General features: G+C 58.7%; 2 protein-coding genes across 2 annotated transcripts; one reads left to right on the top strand and one right to left on the bottom strand.

Annotated features, from left to right (window-relative positions):
* The first annotated feature begins 1,562 nt into the window (after positions 1 to 1,562).
* On the top strand, positions 1,563 to 13,288 carry PLVAP (plasmalemma vesicle associated protein). The gene is made up of 6 exons (XM_079114946.1): positions 1,563 to 1,999; positions 6,012 to 6,108; positions 6,191 to 6,906; positions 7,921 to 7,978; positions 8,138 to 8,219; positions 12,631 to 13,288. Exons 1-6 carry the CDS (start codon positions 1,631 to 1,633, stop codon positions 12,635 to 12,637), a joined length of 1,329 nt encoding a protein of 442 aa, XP_078971072.1. The 5' UTR covers positions 1,563 to 1,630; the 3' UTR covers positions 12,638 to 13,288.
* Positions 13,289 to 17,667: 4,379 nt separating this feature from the next.
* Positions 17,668 to 21,861, bottom strand: GTPBP3 (GTP binding protein 3, mitochondrial). The gene is made up of 9 exons (XM_079116638.1): positions 20,734 to 21,861; positions 20,150 to 20,397; positions 19,950 to 20,036; positions 19,662 to 19,864; positions 19,374 to 19,446; positions 19,133 to 19,276; positions 18,781 to 18,946; positions 18,238 to 18,501; positions 17,668 to 18,050 (listed from the first exon to the last, which is right to left on the bottom strand). Exons 1-9 carry the CDS (start codon positions 20,784 to 20,786, stop codon positions 17,825 to 17,827), a joined length of 1,464 nt encoding a protein of 487 aa, XP_078972764.1. The 5' UTR covers positions 20,787 to 21,861; the 3' UTR covers positions 17,668 to 17,824.
* Positions 21,862 to 22,248: the final 387 nt, after the last annotated feature.

Genomic DNA, 22,248 nt, shown 5'->3' with positions numbered 1-22,248 from the left:
GCACTGAAAAAATAGCACCGTTTATTAGGGCTGAGCGTGTGCCAGCCCTGGGTCAAGGCTTCAGCTGGCTGTGCTGTCTCCTCTAGACGGGACAGAACTGAGGCCGAGGAGAGGAAGTCAGTTCTCTGAGGTCACACAGCTGGTAGGTGGCACAGCCAGAACCTAAGGCCAGAGCCCACACGTCCCGTGTTTACTCGCCACGTTGCCCCCTCACCCCCTTACTGAGGATGTTCTTCCTCCCACCCTGCTCTGGGGGGCTCTGGGTGGGTCTGGCCAACCTGGAGACAAAGCTGGTTGGGCACCAGCTGCAGCCCCCAACCCTCCTTCCTCCACCCTCTGCTGCCGGCAGGGAAGGGTCCGGAACCAGGAACTACCGGGTAGCTGCAAAGGCCAAAGGTCAGATAGGGGTTTCCTGCCCACCCCTGGGAACTTCCTCCATCCCAACCCAACACCTGCCTTGCTGAGACCCACCCTGGAGGACCCCTCCCCGCTGTCAAGGACCCCCCTACCCTTACCCTGGCTATTGGGGGTATGGGTCCCCCCCCATAGCTTCCCCTGCTGTGTCCCCCACAGGCATGGGATTGCTGTCACCTGTCCGGAGTCCAGTCCCCTTCCCAGCTCCTTGACCCTCTGGTCAGCTCTGACACCTCCGGGCTACGGGTGCGTACCTCACTCCTTCTCCCAGAGGTGGGCTCCTTGTGCGGGGCCTGGATCTGACGTCCCTTCGGGGGCCCTGGTCTCAGCCAGCATGGAGCAAACAGAGAAGGTATTTCAGGAAAATTCCCTGGAGTTCCTGGGGAGGGCATACCCAGAATCCTTTGCTCCTTGATACTGAAATCCCCTCCATGTCCGCCCAGGAGGGCATTGATCCACAGTGACCCCAGAAAGCCCCTGTGGGGTTTTAAGCATCAGGAGGCAGGAAGCTCAACCCCACTTAACCCCACATCCACTCCCCATCTCACGGGGCCCTCAAATACTGTGAGCAGAAGAGAGGAGTGACCACAGGCTGGCCCTCAGCCCCCCAGCCCCAGGCTGCCCGGCTCCGAGCGTTCCCCCCCTCCCTGAGATACTGGCAGGCGAGGGCTCTGGCCTGAACCTGCACAAGGCCGAGCCCACTGCTTGTCCCTCACGGCTAAGCACTAGGCTGAGGGTCATGTTGCATTTCACCAGCAGGACCCCAGCGAAGCGGGCGTGTCTATGTGGCCAGGTGGAAGGAAAGCCCAACTCCGTCAGCCAACAGCCAGGGCCCCGGGTCTGTCCCTTCTCCCCTGGCCTCAGTTTTCTCCTCCACACAATGGGCGCGGAGCAGGCCTGGCACGATCATGAGGATGTGCAACAGGGTCCTGGCACCGAGATTGGCCGGGGAAACCGAGGGTCTGAGAGGCCGAGGAAGCCCAGTCACCAGCCGGTGCCCCACCCAGCATTAATCAGAGAGGCCGAGCATGGCCTCCCGGCCTGCCCAGCCCTTCACAGCCCGGGTGGGAGTGTTGTGATAACACAGCCCCCGTTTCCTCCTGGCCAGGAAGGAGCCAGGCAGAGGAAGTATTAAGAGGAGTAATATAAACACTCCCCTGCGCACCGGCCGGGCAGCCAGGCGTGGAGCGGGGTGCAGCGGCGGCAGCCTGGGGCGATGGGCCTGGCCATGGAGCACCGAGCGGCCTACTCCCGGGCGGGGGACGGTCCCCGCGGCTGCTGGTATTACCTGCGCTACTTCTTCCTCTTCGTGTCGCTCATCCAGTTCCTGGTCATCCTGGGCCTGGTGCTCTTCATGGTCTACGGCAACGTGCACGTGGGCACCGAGGCCAACCTGCAGGCCACCGAGCGCCGGGCCCAGGGCCTGTACAGCCAGGTGGTGGGGCTGTCCGCCTCCCAGGCCAACCTGTCCAAGGAGCTCAACATCACCACGCGCACCAAGGACAACATCATGCAGATGCTGCTGAGCGCCCGCCGCGACCTGGACCGCATCAACGCCAGCTTCCGCCAGTGCCACAGTGAACGGGTAGGTGACTCTGGCCTTGGAACCCAGGGCGCGTTCCTTCCCTCTCTGAGCCTCTGTTTCTCAATGGTGAGAGGAGCACACTCACAAAATCTAGATTCTGGGTGAGCAACCTGTGTGGATATACTGTGCCTTTTTTAAAACTGTAAGTGTATCCCTTGCGATGTTTGGGATACACTTACCACTTTAAAAAATAATTCATGGGGCTGGGGCTGTGGCTCAGTGGCAGAGGGCTTGCCTCACACGTGTGAGGCACTGGTCTCAGCACCACATCTAAATAAATAAATGTCTCGACAACTAAAAAAAGAAAAGAATAGATGTTTAATCAGGGCACGGTGGCTCATGCCTGTAATCCCAACAACTCGGGAGGTTGAGGCAGGAGAATCTCAAGTTCAAAGCCAGTCTCAGCAACTTAGCAAGACCTTGTCTCTAAATAAAAAATAAAGAGGGCTGGGATGTGGCTCAGTGGTAGAGCACCCCTGGATTCTATTCCTAGTACTGAAAAAAAAAGAGGGGAAGGATTGTAGTTTCCTGGGCAGCCTGGGCAACATAATGAGACACTATCTCAAAAACAAAATTTTTAAAAGGCTAGGAGTGCATCTCAGTTAGTGCACTCCTAGCATGCCCAGCTAGTTAGGTTAGTGCGTGCCCAGCATGCATGAAGCCCTGGGTTCCATCCCTGGCATGAGCGCGTGCACACACACACACACACACACACACACACACACCAAGTTTGCTTAGCTTCTAGTTCTGCAGGCTGGGAAGCCCAAGATCAAGACACCTGGCCTTCTTGCTCCGTCACCGCCCAGTGCAGGGCCTCCCACGGGAAGGGCTGGAGAAAGCAGCTTCTACACCAGGCTGCCCTCCAAGGCCTGGCCTGCTCCTCCACCAGTGCGGCCATCATTCACCAGGGCAGAGCCCGGTCACCCCATCGCGGCCCAAAGGTTCCACTTCTCCACACGGGTACATGAGGAACTGGGGACGTGGTTCAGGCAACAGCACTGTCTATCTGGAATTCAAGTTGGAATCAATCCTGTACACTGGCAGCCCCAAGCCCCTGACTTCAAACCCAGAAAGTGCCCAAGATGTGGCAGGCGTCCCCGCTGCAGAGAGCTGACCAGAGGTAACTCGGAGCGCCAGATCTTCCTCCACGTGAACATGCATAAAGGGGCTCAGTGGTGGGGCGCTGCCTAGCACCCTTGGGTCCTGGATTCCAACCCCAGCACCACCGAGACAGAGCCAATGATCACACGTGTCACACGTGTGAACAGCTCCTCTCTGCCCTTCTGCCGTGTCTGCCTCAAAGCTACTGCTTCGCCACGTAAGGCCGAGGTCGGGGTTTAAAGCCTTTCGGAGATGGGAAATGGAGGCCCAAGAGGAGGAGGCTTCCGCAAGGGGCAGGGACAGGCAGCACCCTGACTGCCGCGGCCAAAGGTGGTGGTCCCATGGGGACCCCAGCCCCTTGCACCTCCAGCTGACATGCACACACAGCGGTTACCGCTGCTCTCTCACAGCCGTGTCCTCCAGGGTCCACTCACCCCGAAACGCTGAAGGGAAGTGGCATGGGAGTGTCCTGAGACCCCTGCTGCACCGGGTGAGAGGTGCAGGCAGACCTGGTGAGGGAAGGCTGACTGGGGACAATCACCATGTCCCTCCAGGAAGTGTCCTGTCTGGCTGAGGCTGGGTGAGGAGAAAGGCCACCGGCCCTTCCCGCTGCACTAGGACATCAGCCCCTCAGGCCTGCCCAGGTGCCTACCTCCCTCTCCTGGAACAGGCCATATTGTCTAAGACCCTCCCATGGGAATGGGCAGAGCACTGACCCCCACAGTCCCTCAGGGCAGGGGTCCCTCCTCGGGCCCACTCGGGCCCCTGCAGTGGTTGCCACCCCAGACTCCAAGGATGGAGCCATCTCCCAGCTTCTCTAGACCCCCCAGGTAGGGCTGTGTCCGCAGAGTCCCAGGCCAGGGCACTGTCCCCACTGACTCTTGCAGCAGGGTGTCTCCCTCAGAGCCCCAGAATGCAGCAGGCCCCTCCGACGGGGCAATCCTCGGAATCGCCCGTCGGGATTTTCCAGAACCCGCACGGCCCTGCGGCCCAGGGTCTTTGAGTTCTAGCCATTCGCGGGCATCCGGAAACCCGGGCTCCCCCATGGAAATGCGAGACGCCGAGCCGCCCGAGGCTCTGGGTTTTTAAGCGTTCCTCCTGTTTATTTATGCATTGTTGTTGGGGACCGAACCCAGCACGTGTCCTAGCACCGAGCAGCATCCCCGCCCGATTTCAGATTTTTAAAACCTTAAAATGTGAAGAGAGCGCGTGTCCCGCTTTGTGCGTTTTCCCGAGTTGACATACCCCTCCCGCCTACGGCCCTCGGGGCGCTGCGGAGCGCGGGCCGCCGCTACGCGGCCCGGGTCGCCGCTGCGGGGAGGAGCCCGCCCCTCGCCCCGCCCACCTTTGCCCGGTCCTAGTGCGTCCGAATCTTGGTCCCCTGCACCCCGTCCTAGTGGTGCTAGGAAATGTGATCTTTCCAAAAATGTCTTTCTTTCGTTTTAACTTTAATTTTAATTGGCGCATACTCTTCGTACGGACTTACGGAACGTGGTATGATAATTCCGTGCAGAGGTACAGTGGGTAGTGACTGAACTACCCCAGGACCATCAACACATCCATCTCTGTCCTCAAATAGTGTCACGTGTCTGCGTCGGAATTTCTTAAATTCTCTGTAAATGCAACTGTGTTTCTTGCCTGGAGACCCTGCAGGAGGAAGGCGGCTGTCACCCAGGGTGGGCTTCAGGGTATGCCTATCCCACAGGCACCCACTGAGGGGCGCTCGGGCGCCATTCATGTCCTGGGTGTATTTGGGAAGCAGAACCTGGTTCCTCTTATCACCTGCTCCCACAGGAAGGAAAGTACCCCACCCCAGCCCTCTTTATTTCTTATTTTGAGACAGGGGCTCACTAAGTCCCCCAGGCTGGCCTCGAATTCACAATCCTCCTGCCTCAGCCTCCCAGGTGGCTGGGAGGACAGGCGTGTACCAGGGCTCTGATCCTCACTGGGGCTTTGACCTGCCTTTCCCTGACAACTGGCCATGCTGAGCGCCCTTCCACATGCCGGAAAGATGACCCTGTGTACATCTTTGAAGAATTGTCTCTCCAGACACTTTGCCTGCTTTCTAACTGGGTTGTCTTTGTTATTGATGTGCAAAAGGTTTTTAAATGCATTCTGGGTATTGGCATGTATCAGAACCTGGTTCCTTTTTCCTTTTGACAATTTTTAATTGTCATAATCATACATATGGTAGGGTGCTTATGCCCTGCACACTGGTCAGGTCAGGGCAATCAGCTATTCCATCACCTGGAGAGTTTGTTATTTCCTTCTGCTGGGAACATTCAACATCTTCTCTTCCAGCTATTTTGAAATAGACAACAAATGATGGTTAACTATAGTTATCTACTGTGCTACAGACCACAGTGCGAACTTAACCAGCTAACCATTTTTGCAACCGTAAGTAACTCTTCCCTACCCCCTCCCCACTTCGTTCCTTTTTGTGGTTGACCAGTATGAATCATAAAAACCTTTTTTCTTTCTTTCTTTTATTTGTTTTTGGTACCAGGGATTGAACTCAGGGGCACTTGACCACTGAGCCACATCCCCAGCCCTTTTTTTCTATTTTATTTAGAGACAAGGTCTCGCTGAGTTGCTTAGGGTGAGGCTGGCTTTGAACTTGTGATCCTCCTGCCTCAGCCTCCCAAGCTGCTGGGATCACAGGTGTGCACCACGGCTCCCAGCTATAAAACCCTTTGTGTTTTCTGGTGCTGGGACTCAAATTCAGGGCCTTGCACATGCTAAGTGAGCCCCATGCCCCACCACCAGAGAATTCTCTGATTAGACCAAGGTCCCCTCTGAAGGCGCTGCACCCTTGAGAATGTGGCTCACCCAGGCCACCTGGGGCCTCATCTGGGTCTGGGCAGCCCAGGTGGATGCTGAGCTCTGTCCTGTGTCGCCCCCTCCCGGGCAGGTCACCTACCTCAACAATCTGAGCTACATGGCAGCCATCATCTTGAGCGAGCAGCAGTGCCAAGAGCAACTGAAGGAGGCCAACAGGAGCTGCGAGGGTGAGCGGCCCGTGGGCGCCCGGAGGGGGCTCCTCCTCGGGGCCGCAGCTCCTGATCTTGCCGGGTCTCTTCTGTCCCGCAGCCTTGCGTCTCATGTGGGACCAGAAGACCAAGACACTGGAAATGGAGATGGCCAAAGAGAAGGCTGTCTGCGCCAAGGACAAGGAGGCCCTGCTGGTGGGCAAGCGTGTGTCGGAGGAGCAGCTGGCGGCTTGCGGGAAGACCCAGGAGCAGCAGCAGCAGGAGCGGCAGCTGGCCGAGGACCGGCTGCAGAAGGTGCAGGCCCTTTGCCTCCCGCTGGACAAGGACAAGTTCGAGACGGACCTGCGCAACCTGTGGAAGGACTCCATCATACCGCGCAACCTTGACACCCTAAGCTACAACCTGGGCTACCATCCCATGGGCTCCGAAGTGGCCGCCATCCGCAGAACCTGCGACCACATGCCCAGCCTCATGAGCACCAAGGTGGAGGAGCTGGCCCGGGGCCTGCGGGCGGGCATCGAGCGCGTGGCCCGTGAGAACTCGGACCTCCAGCGCCAGAAGCTGGAGACCGAGCAGAGGCTGCGGGCCAGTCAGGAGGCCAAAGAGAAGGCGGAGAAGGAGGCCCAGGCCCGCGAGGCCAAGCTCCAAGCCGGATGTGCCCAGCAGACCCAGCTGGCGCTGGAGGAGAAGGCGGCGCTGCGGAAGGAGAGGGACAATCTGGCCAAGGAGCTGGCGGAGAAGAAGCGAGAGGTGGAGCAGCTGAAGATGCAGGTGGATGTCAGAATCTCCGCCCTGGATACCTGCCTCAAGGCCAAGGTGAGCGGGGCAGGGAGGGAAGGGCCGGGAAATGGACCAGGCTCCTTTCCAGGAGCCGCGGGGGGCCTTTGGTCCAGACCTCAAGTTGGTGGTAACCTTGAACTTGAATTTGGAGCTGGGTTGGGTGGGATAGGACTCCCCTGGAGTTGGATGCGGAGAGTTTGGAATGGGGACGGGCGTGGCCACAGGGTGGCGGATTGATCCCAAAGATGGAGGTGGGGTGGCCGCTGCGTCCGGTTGGGGTGAGGGATGGATCCAGAACTGCGGTTGCCTTGGGTTGGGGTTGAGGTGAAGCCCCGAGGGTGAATGGAGACTGAGGTTTGGGGGACCCGGGGTGGCTTAGCCACGAAGGCGATGTGTGAATGTAGGGTTCCATTGGCTTTAGGCCCCGGGGCGGGGTTGGGAATCAGGAAAGATGGTGAGAGAGGGTTGCGAGTGGACGGCCTTCGCGCTGGCTCGGGTCAGGGTAGGGTTAGGTTGGAGTCGGGGGGCCGGGGAAGGGGCTTGAGGGTGGACTCTCGTAGGGCTGGGCCCGGGCCCTGTCGGGACTGGAGCTCACCTAGCGATGTGGGCTGGACCTGAGGGGGTCGAGCTCAGAACTGGCTGGACCGCGGGGTTCAGGGGTTGGCGGAGGAACGGCACTTAGGACCGGGATCCCTCTGGTTGCCAGAGCCGGTCAGCTGTGTCTGGAGGGCCGGGGCAGGTGGGTGAGCTCAGCTGGGGTCACAGGGGTGCCTAGGCTGTGAGGGGCAGGGCCAGCCCAGATCTGTAGCAGGGGTCTCTGGGGACTGCCAAGTAAGGTTGGGCCCTGGAGTCCCCAGGCGATTTAAGGGCCCTGGGGGGTGCAGGGGACCGTACATCTATTATTGCTGTGTCTGCCACACGGAGGTCCCTGACCTGTCCTGGAAAGACCTCAGAGACCCAGGCTCCAAGGGCCTCAAGGAGAAAGAGCCTCCCTGGGACTCAGGGTCAGGACACCCCGAAGATCAACCTCCCTCACCCTTCTCTCCACAGTCCCAGTCGATACCCATACCAAGACCTGTGGGCCCTGTCCCCCAGCCCCAGCCCATTGGTAAGTGACAGAGGGAAGGGCCAGGAAATGGGAACGGGCTCCTTTCCACCCTGCACCCCTCGAAAGCGAGGCCCCGCTCTCCCAGGCTGCTAGTCTGTCCCTAGCCAGGGTGGAGGCTGCTAGGTGGCAGGTGCAACCTGACTTCTCCCTCCCCCACAGACCCGGCTAGCCTGGAGGAGTTCAAGAAAAGGATCCTGGAGTCCCAGCGGTCCCCTGCAGGCAACCCTGCAGTCCCATCCAGGTAAGGTGCTGGACAGGCTTGAGGGAGGCGGATTTCACATTTTTTTCTTCCTTAATGAGCACTTACTGTATACCAGGTCCTGTGCCGGACCTGGAGGACCCTGCAGGAACCAAGGCACCCCCAGTTCTGTCTTTATGACATTCCCTGAGTAGTGGGTAAGACTAACGGAACAAGACACCATCAGACAAGAGGGCGCCGTGGCCAGGCACCTTCCTGGGAGCGCTGCACAGTTCTAGGTGCCTGTCACCGTGAACTCATTCCATCTCACCGCCCTCGCGGGTGAATGAGCCACTTTGTGGCCCTTCCTAGGTGGGGAAAGTGGGGTACAGAGAGGGCATGCATTGTGCCCTGGGCCACACTGCCAGGAAGCTGGCAGAGCTACTGCACAGATGCAGGTGACCGGACTCCAGCCAGTCCAGGCAGAGCCTCGGGAGGAGGGGGCTCTGACCTGAGGGCTGGGGAGGAGCCGGCCTTGGGGAAAGAATGGGGAATAGTTTTCAGGGGAGCAGGAACAGCCATTGCAAAGGTCCAGAGGCTGGACCAGGGACAAGGAAGGTATCTGGAGAAGAGGGAACAAGGGACAGTGACCTCTGGGCCTCGCTTTCTGCCTCTACAAAACCCAGAGTGGAAACACTATGCCGACTGTAAAGTGCTGTCCACATAGGGGCCTTGGCAAAGATCCCGGGGCCTCGGCAGAGCACGTCCAGGGCATCCAGCACGTGCTTGAGTCACGGCCAGGCCTGTGTCCCCTTCACCTGGTCTTAGGCCCAGTCATCCACTGGATGACCCCGGGCATGCGTCACAGGGAAGGTGACTCAGGCCGCTGCCTGAGAACACCCTGTGCTCCCTCCAGGTCGCATCTCCTGCAGCTCAGGGTCACGACACTCCGGTGAGGGACAGGGAGCCAGGGACGGGCGTGACCGTGTGCAGCTTAGGACCTGAGGCCCAGGGGGCCTTGGACCCCCATCCCACCCCCGGCCTCACGGGGCACACACAACCAGACAGGTGCAGGCGGTGGGGGCTCGCCAGGCTCGTCAGCTCCCCGCATGTCCCTCAGCCGGGACCCCAGCGCCCGCGCTCCGCGTGGCAGGCTGGGGAACCTCAGCCCAGACCCGCGGGAGGCGGCAGACACCACTTCCCTCTCTTCACCTTGGCCCAGAGCCCTCGTGGCAAGGAAAGCGAGTCTATTATTATCCCCATTTCTCAGAGGAGGGACTGAGGCCCCAGCTGGGGTCACGCACAGGACCGGGCTCCCAGCCCAGGACCGTCCGGCCTCAGCTGGGAACCGGGGAAGCTCTTGACATTGTTTACCCCAAATGACGTCCCCCCACCCAGAAAACAATGCGCAGGCTGCCCGGGCCTCTCCTGCGTCCCCCCAGGGCAGCAGGAAGGGCCTCTGGCCCAGGCCTTCCCCGGAGAGGGGCTGCGGACGCCGGGCGGCCCGTCCAGGCTCAGTCGCTCACTGCGTGAGTCACGGCCTTCGAATCTCCGAGTCCTTTTGTTTGTTTTTGAAAGGGGGTCTCAATGGTCCCCTAGGCTCATCTTAAACCCATGGGCTCAAATGACCCTCTGGCCTCACCCACCCCGCCTGGCCTGGAACACTCAGCTTTTCTTTTTTCTTTTTTTATTATTTCTTTGTTTATTTTATTATTTTTGTGTGTGTGCGGTACTGAGGCTCGAACCCAGGGTGCTCCACCACTGAGCTCCATCCCCGGCCCTTTTTATGTTTTGAGACAGGGTCCTGCTAAATTGCTGAGGCTGCCTTGAACTTTCAATCCTCCTGCCTCAGCCTCCTGAGCCTCTGGGATTACAGGTGTGCACCACCACCCCTGGCTCTAACCCCAGCCCCCTCAGACCAGGTCTGCGGCCCAGCATGAACCCCATGCACCCAGACAACTGGCTCCTCTTCCACTTTTATTCCTTCTGAGCCTTGAGAAATTCTCCGCGGTTGCTGACCGGCCTTCAACACCTACCAGACACTTTTGGGATCTCCCAGGTTCACGAGTCAAGGGCAGACCTGTGTCCAGAGCCCAGCACCGGCTAGACCTGAGCAGGAGAACCTGCGGTTGGGTTTTCTGGGTACCGCGCCCCCCACCTCACACATTCCAGACAAGCCGTCTGCAACCGAGCCACACCTCCAGCCCTGATCTTGTTTTTTACTGGATGTTTTAAAGTCATCTTGACTGGGGAGATAGCTCAGTTGGTAGGGTGCTTGTCTTGTAAGCACAAGGCACTGGGTTCGATCCCCAGCACCCCCCCAAAAAAAGAAAATTGACCTTTTTTTTTTTGTGCTGGGGATCGGACCCAGGGCCTTATGCTTGCAAAGCGAGCACTCTACCAACTGAGCTATCTCCCCAGTCCAAAAATTGACCCATTTTAAAGTCATCTTTATCAAAGACAAGTGCCAGCTCTACTTGGTGAAACTGGGTGTTACCTGGAGATAGTTATTTACATGTTTTTAGGAGACACGATGGCTAGCTGAGCACAGTGGCCCAGTCCTGGAACCCCAGCAACTAGGGAGGCTGAGGCAGGAGGACCGCAAGGTCAAGGCCAGCCTGGGCACTTAGTGAGACCCTGTCTTAAGATAAAGTACAAAGGACTGGGTGTGTAGCTCAGTGGTAGAGCCCTTGCCTGGCATGTTCAAGGCCCTGGTTTCAATCCCACACCACAAAAATAAGAGAGAAAGATAAGAAAGAAAAAGAAAGGGGGGGAGGGAGGGGGAGGGGGAAGCAAAGCAAAGCAAAGCACAGAAGCACTGGGGGCAGGAAATGGCTTAAGCTGTGCGTCCTGCCCCCCCACCCCCAGCCAGGCCCGTACCATGGGCTGCTCAAGAAGTTCACGGACCCCACTGTTAGGATTTGTTTGTTCATCTACTCTAAGCAGCTACTGGGTGCTAGGCAGCGTCCCTGGCGTCAGGGGCAAAGAAAAAGGCACAAAAACCCCTGTCCTGTGGGGCTTGTGTTCAGTAGGGAGACGGCTGACAAACCAGTTGCAGGTGCCCTTAGAGGGCCCTCTGTGAGGGGCAAGAGAGAAGAGTTAGGCAGCATGAGGACGTTGGACTTACCCTTGGGGACCAGGACAGGCCTCCCTGAAGAGACCAAAGACCTAAAGGAGGTCAGGGAGGACCTCTGAAGGGATGCTAGGAAGGGTGCCACAGGCAGAGGGCACAGCCCATGCAAAGGCCCTGAGGCCACAGGGAAGCCAGGGCGGCTGGAAGGGTGTGACCGAAGGGGAAGAGCAGGAGAGCTGCCGGGGAGTGACAGAGGAGGAGGAGCAGCACCCAGAGCTGCACAAGGGCTCTGGGGGCCCCGAGAGGCTGTGAGCAGAACCAGGACTTGACCGGCTCCATCATCCGTAGCTTCCCTCTGGTCACTTTGTGGGACATAAAGCCTGGACCAGAGCGGAGGTGGCTGCCCAGTTGGGCACACCAGGACCGAACAGTGCTGGGCCTGGCGCGGGGCTGGTTCGGGGGTGGGCGGAGGCTGTGGGGCTCAGCTGCAGGCTGGCTGGGAGCGGGCGACCTGGCTGGGAACGCAGCCTGGAGCCAGGGAACCAGAACCAGCCAAGGAGCGTGAGGCCACGGGGCCCCAGGGAAGAGCCAGGGAAGGAAGGGAGGGGGCAGCGGAAGCAGGACTTGGCTGCAGCCCCTCCCCCACCAGGAAACAGCCTCCGCCAGCCCCTGACCTGCAGGAGCAGCTTCGCCAGGCCCCAGGGGGAAGGGCATTCCAGCCGGTGGCCCGTGCAGGCGTGCGGGGGAGGCGGGGTGGGTGGGCGGAAGTGGCCAGAGGCTCCTGGAATTGTTGAGACTTTGGCAGGGTTGAAGTCCCTACAGGGCAGACCTGGCATAGGCACAGGGTGCGGAACCTTGAATGCCAGGTCTCTAGGCTTGGCCTCTGTCCTGAGGGCACTGGGGAGCCATGGATGGTATGTGAGCAGGGCAGGCATATTAGAAAACTCCTGGGAATGGGTGAAGGTCAGGCCCTGGGTCCATTCTGCCCATTCTGTGTGAATTAGAGGGAGACCGAGGCCCTGCCTCAGGGGCCAGTGTGGCAGGTGGGCAGGAGCTCGGGTGCAAACCTCAGCGTCCCCAGAGGCACGAAGAACATTGGGAACAGTCAGACAGGCTGCAGCTGAGGCTTGGGGCTCATGAGATGGCCTCTCTGAACCTCAGTCTCTCCATCCGTATAATGGGGAGGGACGTTCTTCGGTTACACCATCCCAGGGAGGCTCAACGAGTAGGAATCTAACAGGGAGGTGACCCCGAAGGGGTCTGGGGTCCTTACAAGCAGAGGCCTGGGGGTGGGGGAGGCAGGGCCACGGTCTTCAGGACCTCCTGCCCTCCTCGAGGACCAGCCTCCAGGGCAGGGATGGGTTCCATGTCTGACCACTGTTCCTCCCCCTCCTGCCTTAGTGGCTGAGGAAGCCGAGGACTGAGGGGCACCCGGCCCGCCTGCCTGCGGACAGTGCAGCGAGGTGCTCCTGCCCACATCCCGGGGCCCAGGGCCGCGGCCAGGTGGCCCCCTCACACACTCCAAGAGCCTTTGCCAGCCCCACACTGCATCCCTAGACACGGCGATGACGTCACACACAGCTGCAGCGATGTCACAAAGCCAGGGACGATGTTCCACAGAAAGTCCATGATGACATCACAACAGATGCAGCAATGTCACAGACACGTGGATGACGTCACAGTGATAACTCCACCACGCAACGCCCACAGTACACGTTTCCCTTTATCCTCACTTTGTGCTCCCCGGGGGCCAAGGCACCACAGCGTCACCACAGCCTCGTGTCCCCCCCTGCCCAACTTCCTTATCTCCCAGCGCCTGGACCAGGAGGTGAGAACAGGAAGCCATTCACCTCCAACCCTCTGAGAGTTTCCAGGCTGCCTTGAGAGTTTCTAGCTGCCCCTCCTTGAGAGTTTCCAGGCTCCCCTCGTGAGGGAGAGCCTGGTCCAGTGGTGCGGATCCATCAGGGCACCCCGCAGCCAGTGAGGAGAGCACCCCCTTCCCTCCCACTCCTCTACACCATTATGAGACTAGCGGCACTTAATAAATGTTAGCAAATCCTTTCCAAGACTCCAGCGTCCTGATTTCTGCTTTGAAAAGGCCCCACACGGCCACCAGGTAGAGAAGAGAAGGAAGGTGAAAGCTGGGGAGGCCCCCCTGCAGGGTCCCTGGTCTGAGGACCTGCAGTGCAGGAGGAACACCGAGGACCCAGCAGAGCCACCGCAGCCACAGAGCTCAAGGACTTGGCTCCTGAGCCCGCACGGGGACAGCACCGCTGCGACACTCGGTATTTCCTTTTAAGGGCAGGCAGGCTCCCCCCCAGTTGTAGATGAACACAATACCATCATTTTATTTACATGCGGTGCTGGGGCTCGAACCCAGGGCCTCCCAGGGCCAGGCGAGCGCTCCACCTCTGAGCCACCCCCAGCCCTGCAGCCCGGCCTTTTAGCTTTGCTTTTCTAGGATGGCAGAGAACTCGCTCTTGTGCTCGCTGAAGCACCGCCAGCAGTGAATTGCAGGACTTCTGGCCAGAATGACCCCGGGAGCAATCTTGCAAAAGCCCCTGAGCCTTGCTGGGCGGTCCGGGCAGGCTGAGGTGCCCAGAGGACAGCAGCCAGTCTGCCAGCATTCGGAGCTCGCCAAACGAGGTGTAGCAAAGGAAAAGCAAATCGGAGGAACACAGGGGAACCCGGCTGGACCCTGGACCCTGGGGGCAGAAACATCGAAGGCCAAAACACCCCTGCAGGTGACGATGTGGAGGAAAGGGCCTCCTCCCCGCCCGCTCCGGAGACTCGGTTCCTAAGAAAACTCCAGGAAGCAGCACGATCGCCGTCCACGGGCGAACGTCTAAACACGGTAGTTCAGGTTCTTAGTTTGTCCCTCCACTCCCCTGGGACCCTGGACAGAGGGGACAAGTCACGGGAGCCAGGGCTGGCAGTGCCATGCTTGGGCAGGCTGGTCTGGAGGGACAAGGGACTGATATTTCCGGGATACGGAAATGCAGGCAAGAGCGGGTCGCTGCAGGAAACTCTCTGTTGGGACTGGGCCAGCGCAGGGCAGAGGGTCAGTGGGGCCAGGCTGTCCAGACAGGCCGGTCTGGAGGCCCCAAGGAAACGGGACGTCCCTGCCCTGAGTGTCCTGCTCGGCCTGGAGTTCTGGGAGGTGCGATGCGGCCAGTCCCAGCAACTGCGGGACTGACTTGGGGGTCAAGTCCCACGTTCCTGGGTTCAGTCCTGGTTCAGTCAACCAGCCTCCACTGTTCTCATCAATAAATGGGTATGATCATGATTCCCAAGCTAGACACTGACTTGTATTCCAAAACGATTACTTGAACCCAGAATTTCAGGGCCAGCCTGGGCAACACAATGAGGCTGTGTCTCAAAAACAAACAAATAAATAAAACTACTCCTCCTAAATTCTCCAGGCACATGGGCCCAGGTCTCTGGCCCGGGACCTGCTCTGCTCTGGCAGCCTCTGCCTCCGGCATGGCTCCTGTCCTGGTCCAGAGGAATCCTTCTCTCATGGAATCTGACCAAGTCCCTCTCCAGCTCACACACCACACGTGGCTCCCCATTACCCCTGGAACAAAGTCTAGTGCCTAGTGCCTCAGCCCTTTTGTGCCCCCCCCCACACACACACACACAGTGCAAACTTTCCCTCTGGGGTTCCTGGATATTTAATTCTCTGACTTAAGACATCAAGCCTAATGCGGGCAGTGTCCCCGGCCTAGCCTGGTTCTTTCCTTGCCCCTTTTTCTATGAGGCCCAGCACTAGAGACCTCCTCCTCCAGGCAGCCCCCATTAATGCTCCAGGGATAGCCTGCTCCCTCTTTGGGGACCCCCTCCCCATGCCTCCTCGTTTCAAGCCTATTGCTCGTCTGGGCTGGATGGGGGCTGAATACCCAGCAGGGAGCAAACGGCAGATCCCTGACCCTGAGGTCCACCACTGGGTGAGGCGCTGACTCTTTGGGGATTTCCTACCACCTCTATAAATAACCCCCACGGCTGCTTCCCACAAGCCGCCTCACCCTTCTTGGAAAAAAGGGACTGTAGCCAAGGACCTCCGTCCAGCTGTGTGCCAGGGCCCCTATGAGCCGCGGGGTGGTGGGCGGGGCCCGGCGTCCTGCCCAGAGGGCGTCTCCATCCCCACCGAGCCCAGGCGCCGCGCCCCTCCTGCAAGGCCCCTGGACCCTCCGCAGTTTGAGCCCACCCCGCTGGGCCTGTGTTGCTATACTGTTGTGCAGAGCAGGGGACGGCCCGGGCCTCCTGGGTGCTCCGCGCTCTACCACGGAGCCACACCCCTGGCCCCAGGACCCTCATTACTGCTTTTCTTCTCTGGGCCTCAGTTTATTTATCTGAAAAAGGGGCATGATAGTGACATCCAGGATCCAGCTCGTGATAGTACCCTTTCCCTCCAGGAGTCACCCCAACTTTTTTTAAATGATTGGTTTTGCCATTAGAGTTGTTTGTTTTTTGTACCGGGCAACTGAGCCCAAGGGAGCTTTACCACTGGGCCACACCCCCAGCCCTTTTTATTTTGAGCCAGGGTCTTATTTTGAGTTGCTTAGGGCCTCGCTAAGTTGCTGAGGCTGGCTTTGAACTTATGATCCTCCTGCCTCAGTCTCCCCAACTCTTTGAACAAGCAAATCAACTAACAAGTACCAACACTGCAATAAAGTCCATGAGGCAACAGGGGGACAGGGCCCCTCTCTGCTGGGTGGCTGGGAAGGCTGTGGGTCTCCCAGAGACCTTTCTCTTGCCCTCTGTCTCCCCTGGATGCCTCCAAACCTCTGCTCGCATGCCCCCTAAAATAGGAGGATCAGTCTTCCTGCACTGGGGATAGAGACCTTTTTCTGATTCTGGGAAAGCTCCTGACCTTACCCGAGACTCAGTGTCCTCTGTGAGGGGAGCTGATCGCTGGGTTGGTGCCCCCAGGTGGCCACCTGCCCTCCAGGACAGACGCCCACATGGAGTTCTGCAAGGCCCTCATGAGCTAGGACAAGGCGCCCTCTGCTGGTTGGTCACTGTTACCACAGCTCCCCAGAATTCTCAGTCCTGCCCATCAGGCCCCTCCATCTCCTCCTGTCCCGTCACTGTGCCAGAAACCCTAGTCACCTCATCATTCCTAGAACACACCACGATGCTCCTGGCACAGGGCCCCACATGGGCAGGGCCCCTGCTTGGCGCTCCCTGGCCTCCTCCCGGCTTCCTCCTCACCATCCAGCTCATAGCACCAGTGGCCCCTCTCAGGGGCAGCTCCCCATTAGGACCCTGAGCAGTGATGTCTCTGTGACAAGGTCACAGGAAGCTATCAGACCTCACAAGAATGAGCTGCGTCTGGCCTTTAACGACGGCAGGAACCAGGCCGTCCCTGGCATCCCTGGCAGTCGGCACGCTGTCTGTTGAATAGACAGCCACTGGCAAACTCAAACATGGCACCCAAAGACCTGTGTTCAAATCCGAGGCTGGGGGACGTCTGGCAGGTCACTACTTGCCTTAGTCTCCTCATCAGTCAAAGTGGAACAAAACCCCCACTGCGTTACGCTGTCGTACAGGTTCAACAAAGTGCCTTGGAGCTGGGGTGGAGCTCAGCGCTGGGGCACTAGCCCAGCACAGGTAAGGCCCTGACTCCAGCCCCAGGACTGCAAAGAAGAATTGTTTTAAAAAGATGTGTGCAGTTCTGGCTCTTAATATTCACTGAGTGAGTGGATCTTTCCTCCCCAGTACTGGGGGCTGGACCCAGGGGCACTTGACATTGAGCCCTTTTTATTTATTTATTTATAAAGCCAAGTTGCCCAGGCTGGCCTCGCACTTGTGATCCTCCTGCCTCAGCCTCCTGAGCTGCTGGGATCATCCACGTACGGCACAGATGGGCTCTGAGTGAGGGAGTGGATGAAGGAACCAAGATGAAGCCTGGGGACAGAATCGAGACCCTAGGTTTCAAAAGTCACTTTTAAGAGACAAAATTTCAAGATTGTGCTGAAACAGGAATGACAACATGCAGAGCAATAAACACGACAATTTATATGCAAAACACACTCAGGGCTGAGGGTGCGGCTCCCTGATAGATGGAGCGCGCGCTTGGCCTGCCTGGGGTTGCGTCCCCAGCACCAAGCAAACAAACCCATATTAGATTCATAGGTGCAACTGCAACAAGTGTGTAAACATGCAAGGAAGGTTCTAGAAATCCACTATTAAGCTGTGACCTCAGGAGAGGGCAAGTGGGGAGATTACCACGTTGAAACATTTCTGGATCACTTGAATATCTCACATTCCCTTGGTTACTTGCAAAATAAGTTAACACCGAGGTCTGGGGCCGTGGCTCAGTGGTAGACCACTCAGCTAGCAGGTGAGGCCTGAGTTCCATCCCCAGCCAGCAAAAAATTAAAACTATGAAACAAAGACCCCTGAGATCTTCCCACCCCATCCAACCCTCCATGCCAGCGTCTGGCACCAACTCCACCTCCCCGCAACCCCTCCCCCAGGCCTGGACCCCCAGCACCTGCTGGGAGCGCCCACCCTGAACTCGCTGATGGGCTGCACGGCTTTGGGTGGAGAAAAGAGTCGTTCCAGATGCCCCAAGGCTTCCGGCCTCCCTTCACTTGCCCACGCAGAAGTCCCGGAAGATGATGTCCAGGACCTCCTCTGTGCCCCCTCCACCTGTGAGGTGGGTCAAGTGCCTCCGGGCAATGCGCAGAGCCTCAGCCGCCAGGGCCAGGTCTCTCGTCTGCTTGTAGTGGCCAAGGGCGTCCAGGCAGCCCTGGAGGTGATGCCGGTGCCTGGCGCGAGTCAGAAGTGGCGGGCCTGTGGACGGGTCCCCACACCTGCCAGAGGCAAGACAGGAAGGTGGGCCCTTCCAACCTTGCAACCACATTTTGTAAGGGGTAAGGCAGTACCCATTTTGCAGGTATAGAAACTAAGATTGAGTGGCAGGCACATGGCCAAGGCCAGTGGTTCAGCTTCCACTTGAACTTGAGTCAGGGGAGGCTGGCGGTGGGCAAGGGGACTCACACTACAGCCAGTTCCTTCTTCAGGGCCTCCAGGAGGCCATCCAGGCCCTCTCTGGTCAAGCACGACAGCAGCAGGTGCGGGGGCAGGTCTGGACCGGGGCCTAGGCCCGCGGAGGGCAGCAGGTCAGACTTGTTCAGCACCAGCAGGAGGCGCTGGCTCTGGGCTCCTAGCAGGGCTACAACTGTGTCTAGGAAACTGCAGCTGGAGGGAGAGGCCAGGTCAGAAGCATCCAGCACCGCCAAAATGAGGTCAGCTTGCTCCAACCTGGAGGAGAGAAGCAGAGAGCTGAGCCCAGAAAGCAGTAATTAACACGGTAGGGGGAGCAGAGCGCGGGGGCGTGGCAGAATAGAGGCGTGGCAGACGTGTGGCGAGCAGGGGAGGCAGCGGGAAGTACAGTTTTTAATCAGAACCAAGTCACTGGGCCCCCCACTTGAAGAAGTTAGCTGCCTTTACTGAATGAGGAAAAATAAAAAATAAATGCAACAGAGAGAAAAGGCAGAGGAAGGGTCCCAAAGTCCCCTCCCACAGCCCCTAACGGCCCACCTCTCGCGGGCTCGGCGCACGCCCTCCTGCTCCACCGGCCCCACGCCCTCCCGCAGCCCTGCAGTGTCACTCAGCAACGCGGGAAACCCAGCCAGGTCCACAGGGATCTCCAGGACATCACGGGTAGTCCCTGGTTCTGGGGACACGATGGACACAGGCTTCTGGCCTAGCGGGAGACGGTCAGAAGAAGCGGGTGGGGTAGAGGCGAGTGAGTTCCTCCCCTAGGCGCCACCCCTTGGCTGGACAGAGCTTTTCTCCTTTCCCTTCTGCAGACTGTTTCCCACCTCCTCTCACCTCCCCTGGCACTGGCCAACGCCCCCTTCAGGCCATGTCCCCGTCCACCTTCACTTACTGAGTAGGTTCACCAAGCTACTTTTGCCGGCATTGGGGGGTCCAGTGACCACGACGTGTGCCCCTGAGCGGAGCCGCTGCCCGCGCCTGGCATCTCGTAGATGTGCGTCCAGTGCCACCACCAGCCCCTGCACTTGGCTGTCCGCTGTGGATGGGGGAAAGCAGGCAGAGGGAGGGAGTGGTCAGGCCTTTGGAAGCTGAGGATGCCAGCTTTTCCACCTTCAGCCCCCAGGTGGACCCACCTTGCTCCAGGACACCTTCCTCCAGGTTGTCATCCTCCCCAAAGTCGATATAGGCCTCCACGTGGGCCAGAGCCTAGGCAGCGGGAGGAAGGCAGGTGATGTGAGCACCAGGAACTCACCATTGCACTCTGATGTACCCAGGTCTAGGCAGATCCAAGGGACCGCACTGGCACCCCACAGGCAAGGCGCTTTCATGCAGGGAAAGAAAGATGGATAAGTGGGGTGTTCTCACGCAGGGGATGAAGGGTGGAGTCTTTGAGGTAGGGAATCAACAAATAGGGCACTTGCCTTGGTGAGGGTCTCAGCCCAGCTGTGGCAGAGTTGGCCCAGCTCGCCATCCAGCTGCCTCAAGGCCTGGCGCCGCTGAGCTTCAGTTTCCGCGTGGATCAGATCTGCCAGCCCCTCCACCTCCGTCAGGCTCAGCTTCCCATGGGCGAAGGCCCGCCTGGTGAACTCTCCAGCCTCAGCTGGCCGTAACCCTGGCACACTGCCTGTGGGAAGGCCCTGGGTTCTTGAATCCGCTGGCCCTCCCGGCCCACTGGCAGAGCCAGGCTGCGACCCGAGACTGTGACTCACCCAGAGCTTGTAAGACGCCACTCACCACGGCCGGGCCTCCATGCACGTGGAACTCCACACAGTCCTCACCCGTGAAACTTTGGGGACCTCGTGGGCAAAGAGATGAGAATCAGGTAGAAGGCAGAGCCTGGGAAAACTCCTGGAGGGGGAAAACTGGGTCATAGGCGCTACCGGAAGGTTCGAGTTCTGGGGTCCCTCACCAGGGAACCAGAGCACAAGTGCACGATCCAGCGGTTCCCCGGTGTGGGGGTCGCTGAGCAGACGTAGGCTGGCGCTGCGGGCCTGGGGCAGGTCCCGGGGCGCGGTGAGGCTTCGGAGGGCGTGGCGGCTGGCGGGGCCGCTGGTTCGAATTACTGCTATGCCGCAGCGGCCTTGGCCTGAGCTTAGTGCGAAGATGGTGGCTCCAGAACCGAAAGCCGGGGCCCCACTGCTCTGGCGCGTGCACAGTCTGGGACAGGAGAGAAGGAAAGTTAGCGCAACTTGGAGGCTGTCTTAAAGTGGAGATGGGTGGAAGACTGGATGGTCAGGAGAAGCTCCAGGTCGGTTTGGAGGGGGCGCTCTGTGGCTGGGGGAGGTACAGATTGGAGACTCTGAAGCCACAAAGTGACTGAGAGCAAAAGGTGACCCTGATGTGGGGTCTGCTGCCAGGGGGTGGGCAGATTTGGGCTTGGAAAAACTCGAGTGATGGCTGTGGCAAGAAATTGGGCCCTCAGAACCTAAGGAGCGGGTTTGGGGCCCAAGAAGCACCCCTTGCTGTCCCACCCCTTCTGCGGGGTCGCCCCACCTGCAAGACCCACGTGCCGCCCGGGCCGCCAAGGTCCACAGCTCCCGCCACATGGATTTACAACTTGCAACCCGCCTGTCTGGCCTTTCCAAGCGGCTTCAAGTCCCAGCAGGAGGCCCCGCCTACTCCACAGCGTTACTGGTAACGTTCTACGATTCTCCACTGTCATTGGGCCACTCAGGAGGCGCCCCGCCCACCGGCTGAAGCCTTCATTCCCGTGGGCTGGTGCTAGGAAAGAGGGCGGGGGCGCCCGGAGTTGAGTGTCCCGCAATGAGGTTCCCCCAGCAACATTAGACCGAATTTTTAGGGTCCTACCGCGGCAGGGATCTGAGACAATGGAAATGAGCAGGAGGACAGGGCTTGGCACAGGACGGAGGAAATTACGGCTAGGCAAGGAATCGAGCCCCGTGTTTCCCACTCGACCATTCTGTAGTCTTAGGCGAGGTAATAACTTCTGCGTGCCCAATACGCCCGTCTCAAAAACGGGTTACACCTCTCTGCGCCCAGGAAGTGACCGGAAGCTCAGGACAGCTCAGTAAAAGCGAGGAATGAGTTCCGGGGAGCACACCCTCTGGCCCAGGGAGAATCTTGCCCAAACTTCTGAGAAGATTCCTACGCGGTTTTCTTGGAATTCTAACCGCTTCTCTCCCCTCCCCAACTTTCTCTCCTGTCTTTCCTCGTTTCACAAACTCATCCGCAAGGCCTAGCTCAAAGTCCCCTCCTCCAGGAAACCTTCCTGGAAGCCCTCTCTCCCCCTCTGGGCTTCCTTGGCCCTCTCTGGCTCAGGTCTGCCGAGAGTCCGGTCTGTTTCGGGCTCCCCGAAAGTCAGTCAAGGGAGTCTTGGAAATTACTTTCAGGTTAACCCAGGACAACGCTGAACAGCAGAATAAATCGCTGATGGTGGAATTCCAGGCACTGAGTGGGCGGAGTCTCGGGAGCGCCTTCGCACCGTCAGTTCTCTGGTTCTCCGACCAAAGCGGGCGGGCGACGCATCTGCAATTCGGGAAAAAATCTGGCGGGCAGGTTAGAATCGTAATTCTCTCATGCCCCGTCCTGCTCAACGTTTTTTACCTAAAATAGGAACAGACAATGACATTCTCCATCTCTGGCGATTCCGCCTGTAACAAGTATACATCAAGTGCCTATGTGTGTCAGGCATTGAGAAACAGATTGGGCCCCTGCTTTCGCCGGGTTCTCACCCTGATGGAGTGGGCTGCTCAGGATGGCCAGGGATCGCGGTACAACGCAAGAGACACGTCTAGGGCTGAGAGTGTAGCTCTGGTAGCGTGCTTGCCTAGCATGCGGGAGGCTCTGGATTTCATCCCCAGCACCGAAGGGGTTAAAGAAAACAGGACACCCAATTAAATGTGAATTTCGAATAAGAATGAATACTGTTTTAGTGTAATTATGCCCCATGTGACATTTAGGACATAACTAAATGTTTCCTCGTTTATCTGAAATGTAAACTTAGCTAAGAGGGCTATTTTATTTTCTAAACTTGACATTTCTATTTGG

The sequence above is a fragment of the Sciurus vulgaris genome, assembly GCF_902686455.1.
Source record: "Sciurus vulgaris genome assembly, chromosome: 16".
Lineage (NCBI taxonomy): Eukaryota > Metazoa > Chordata > Mammalia > Rodentia > Sciuridae > Sciurus > Sciurus vulgaris.
Note: the sequence above shows the minus strand (reverse complement) of the source record. Positions and strands in the feature narration are given on the sequence as shown.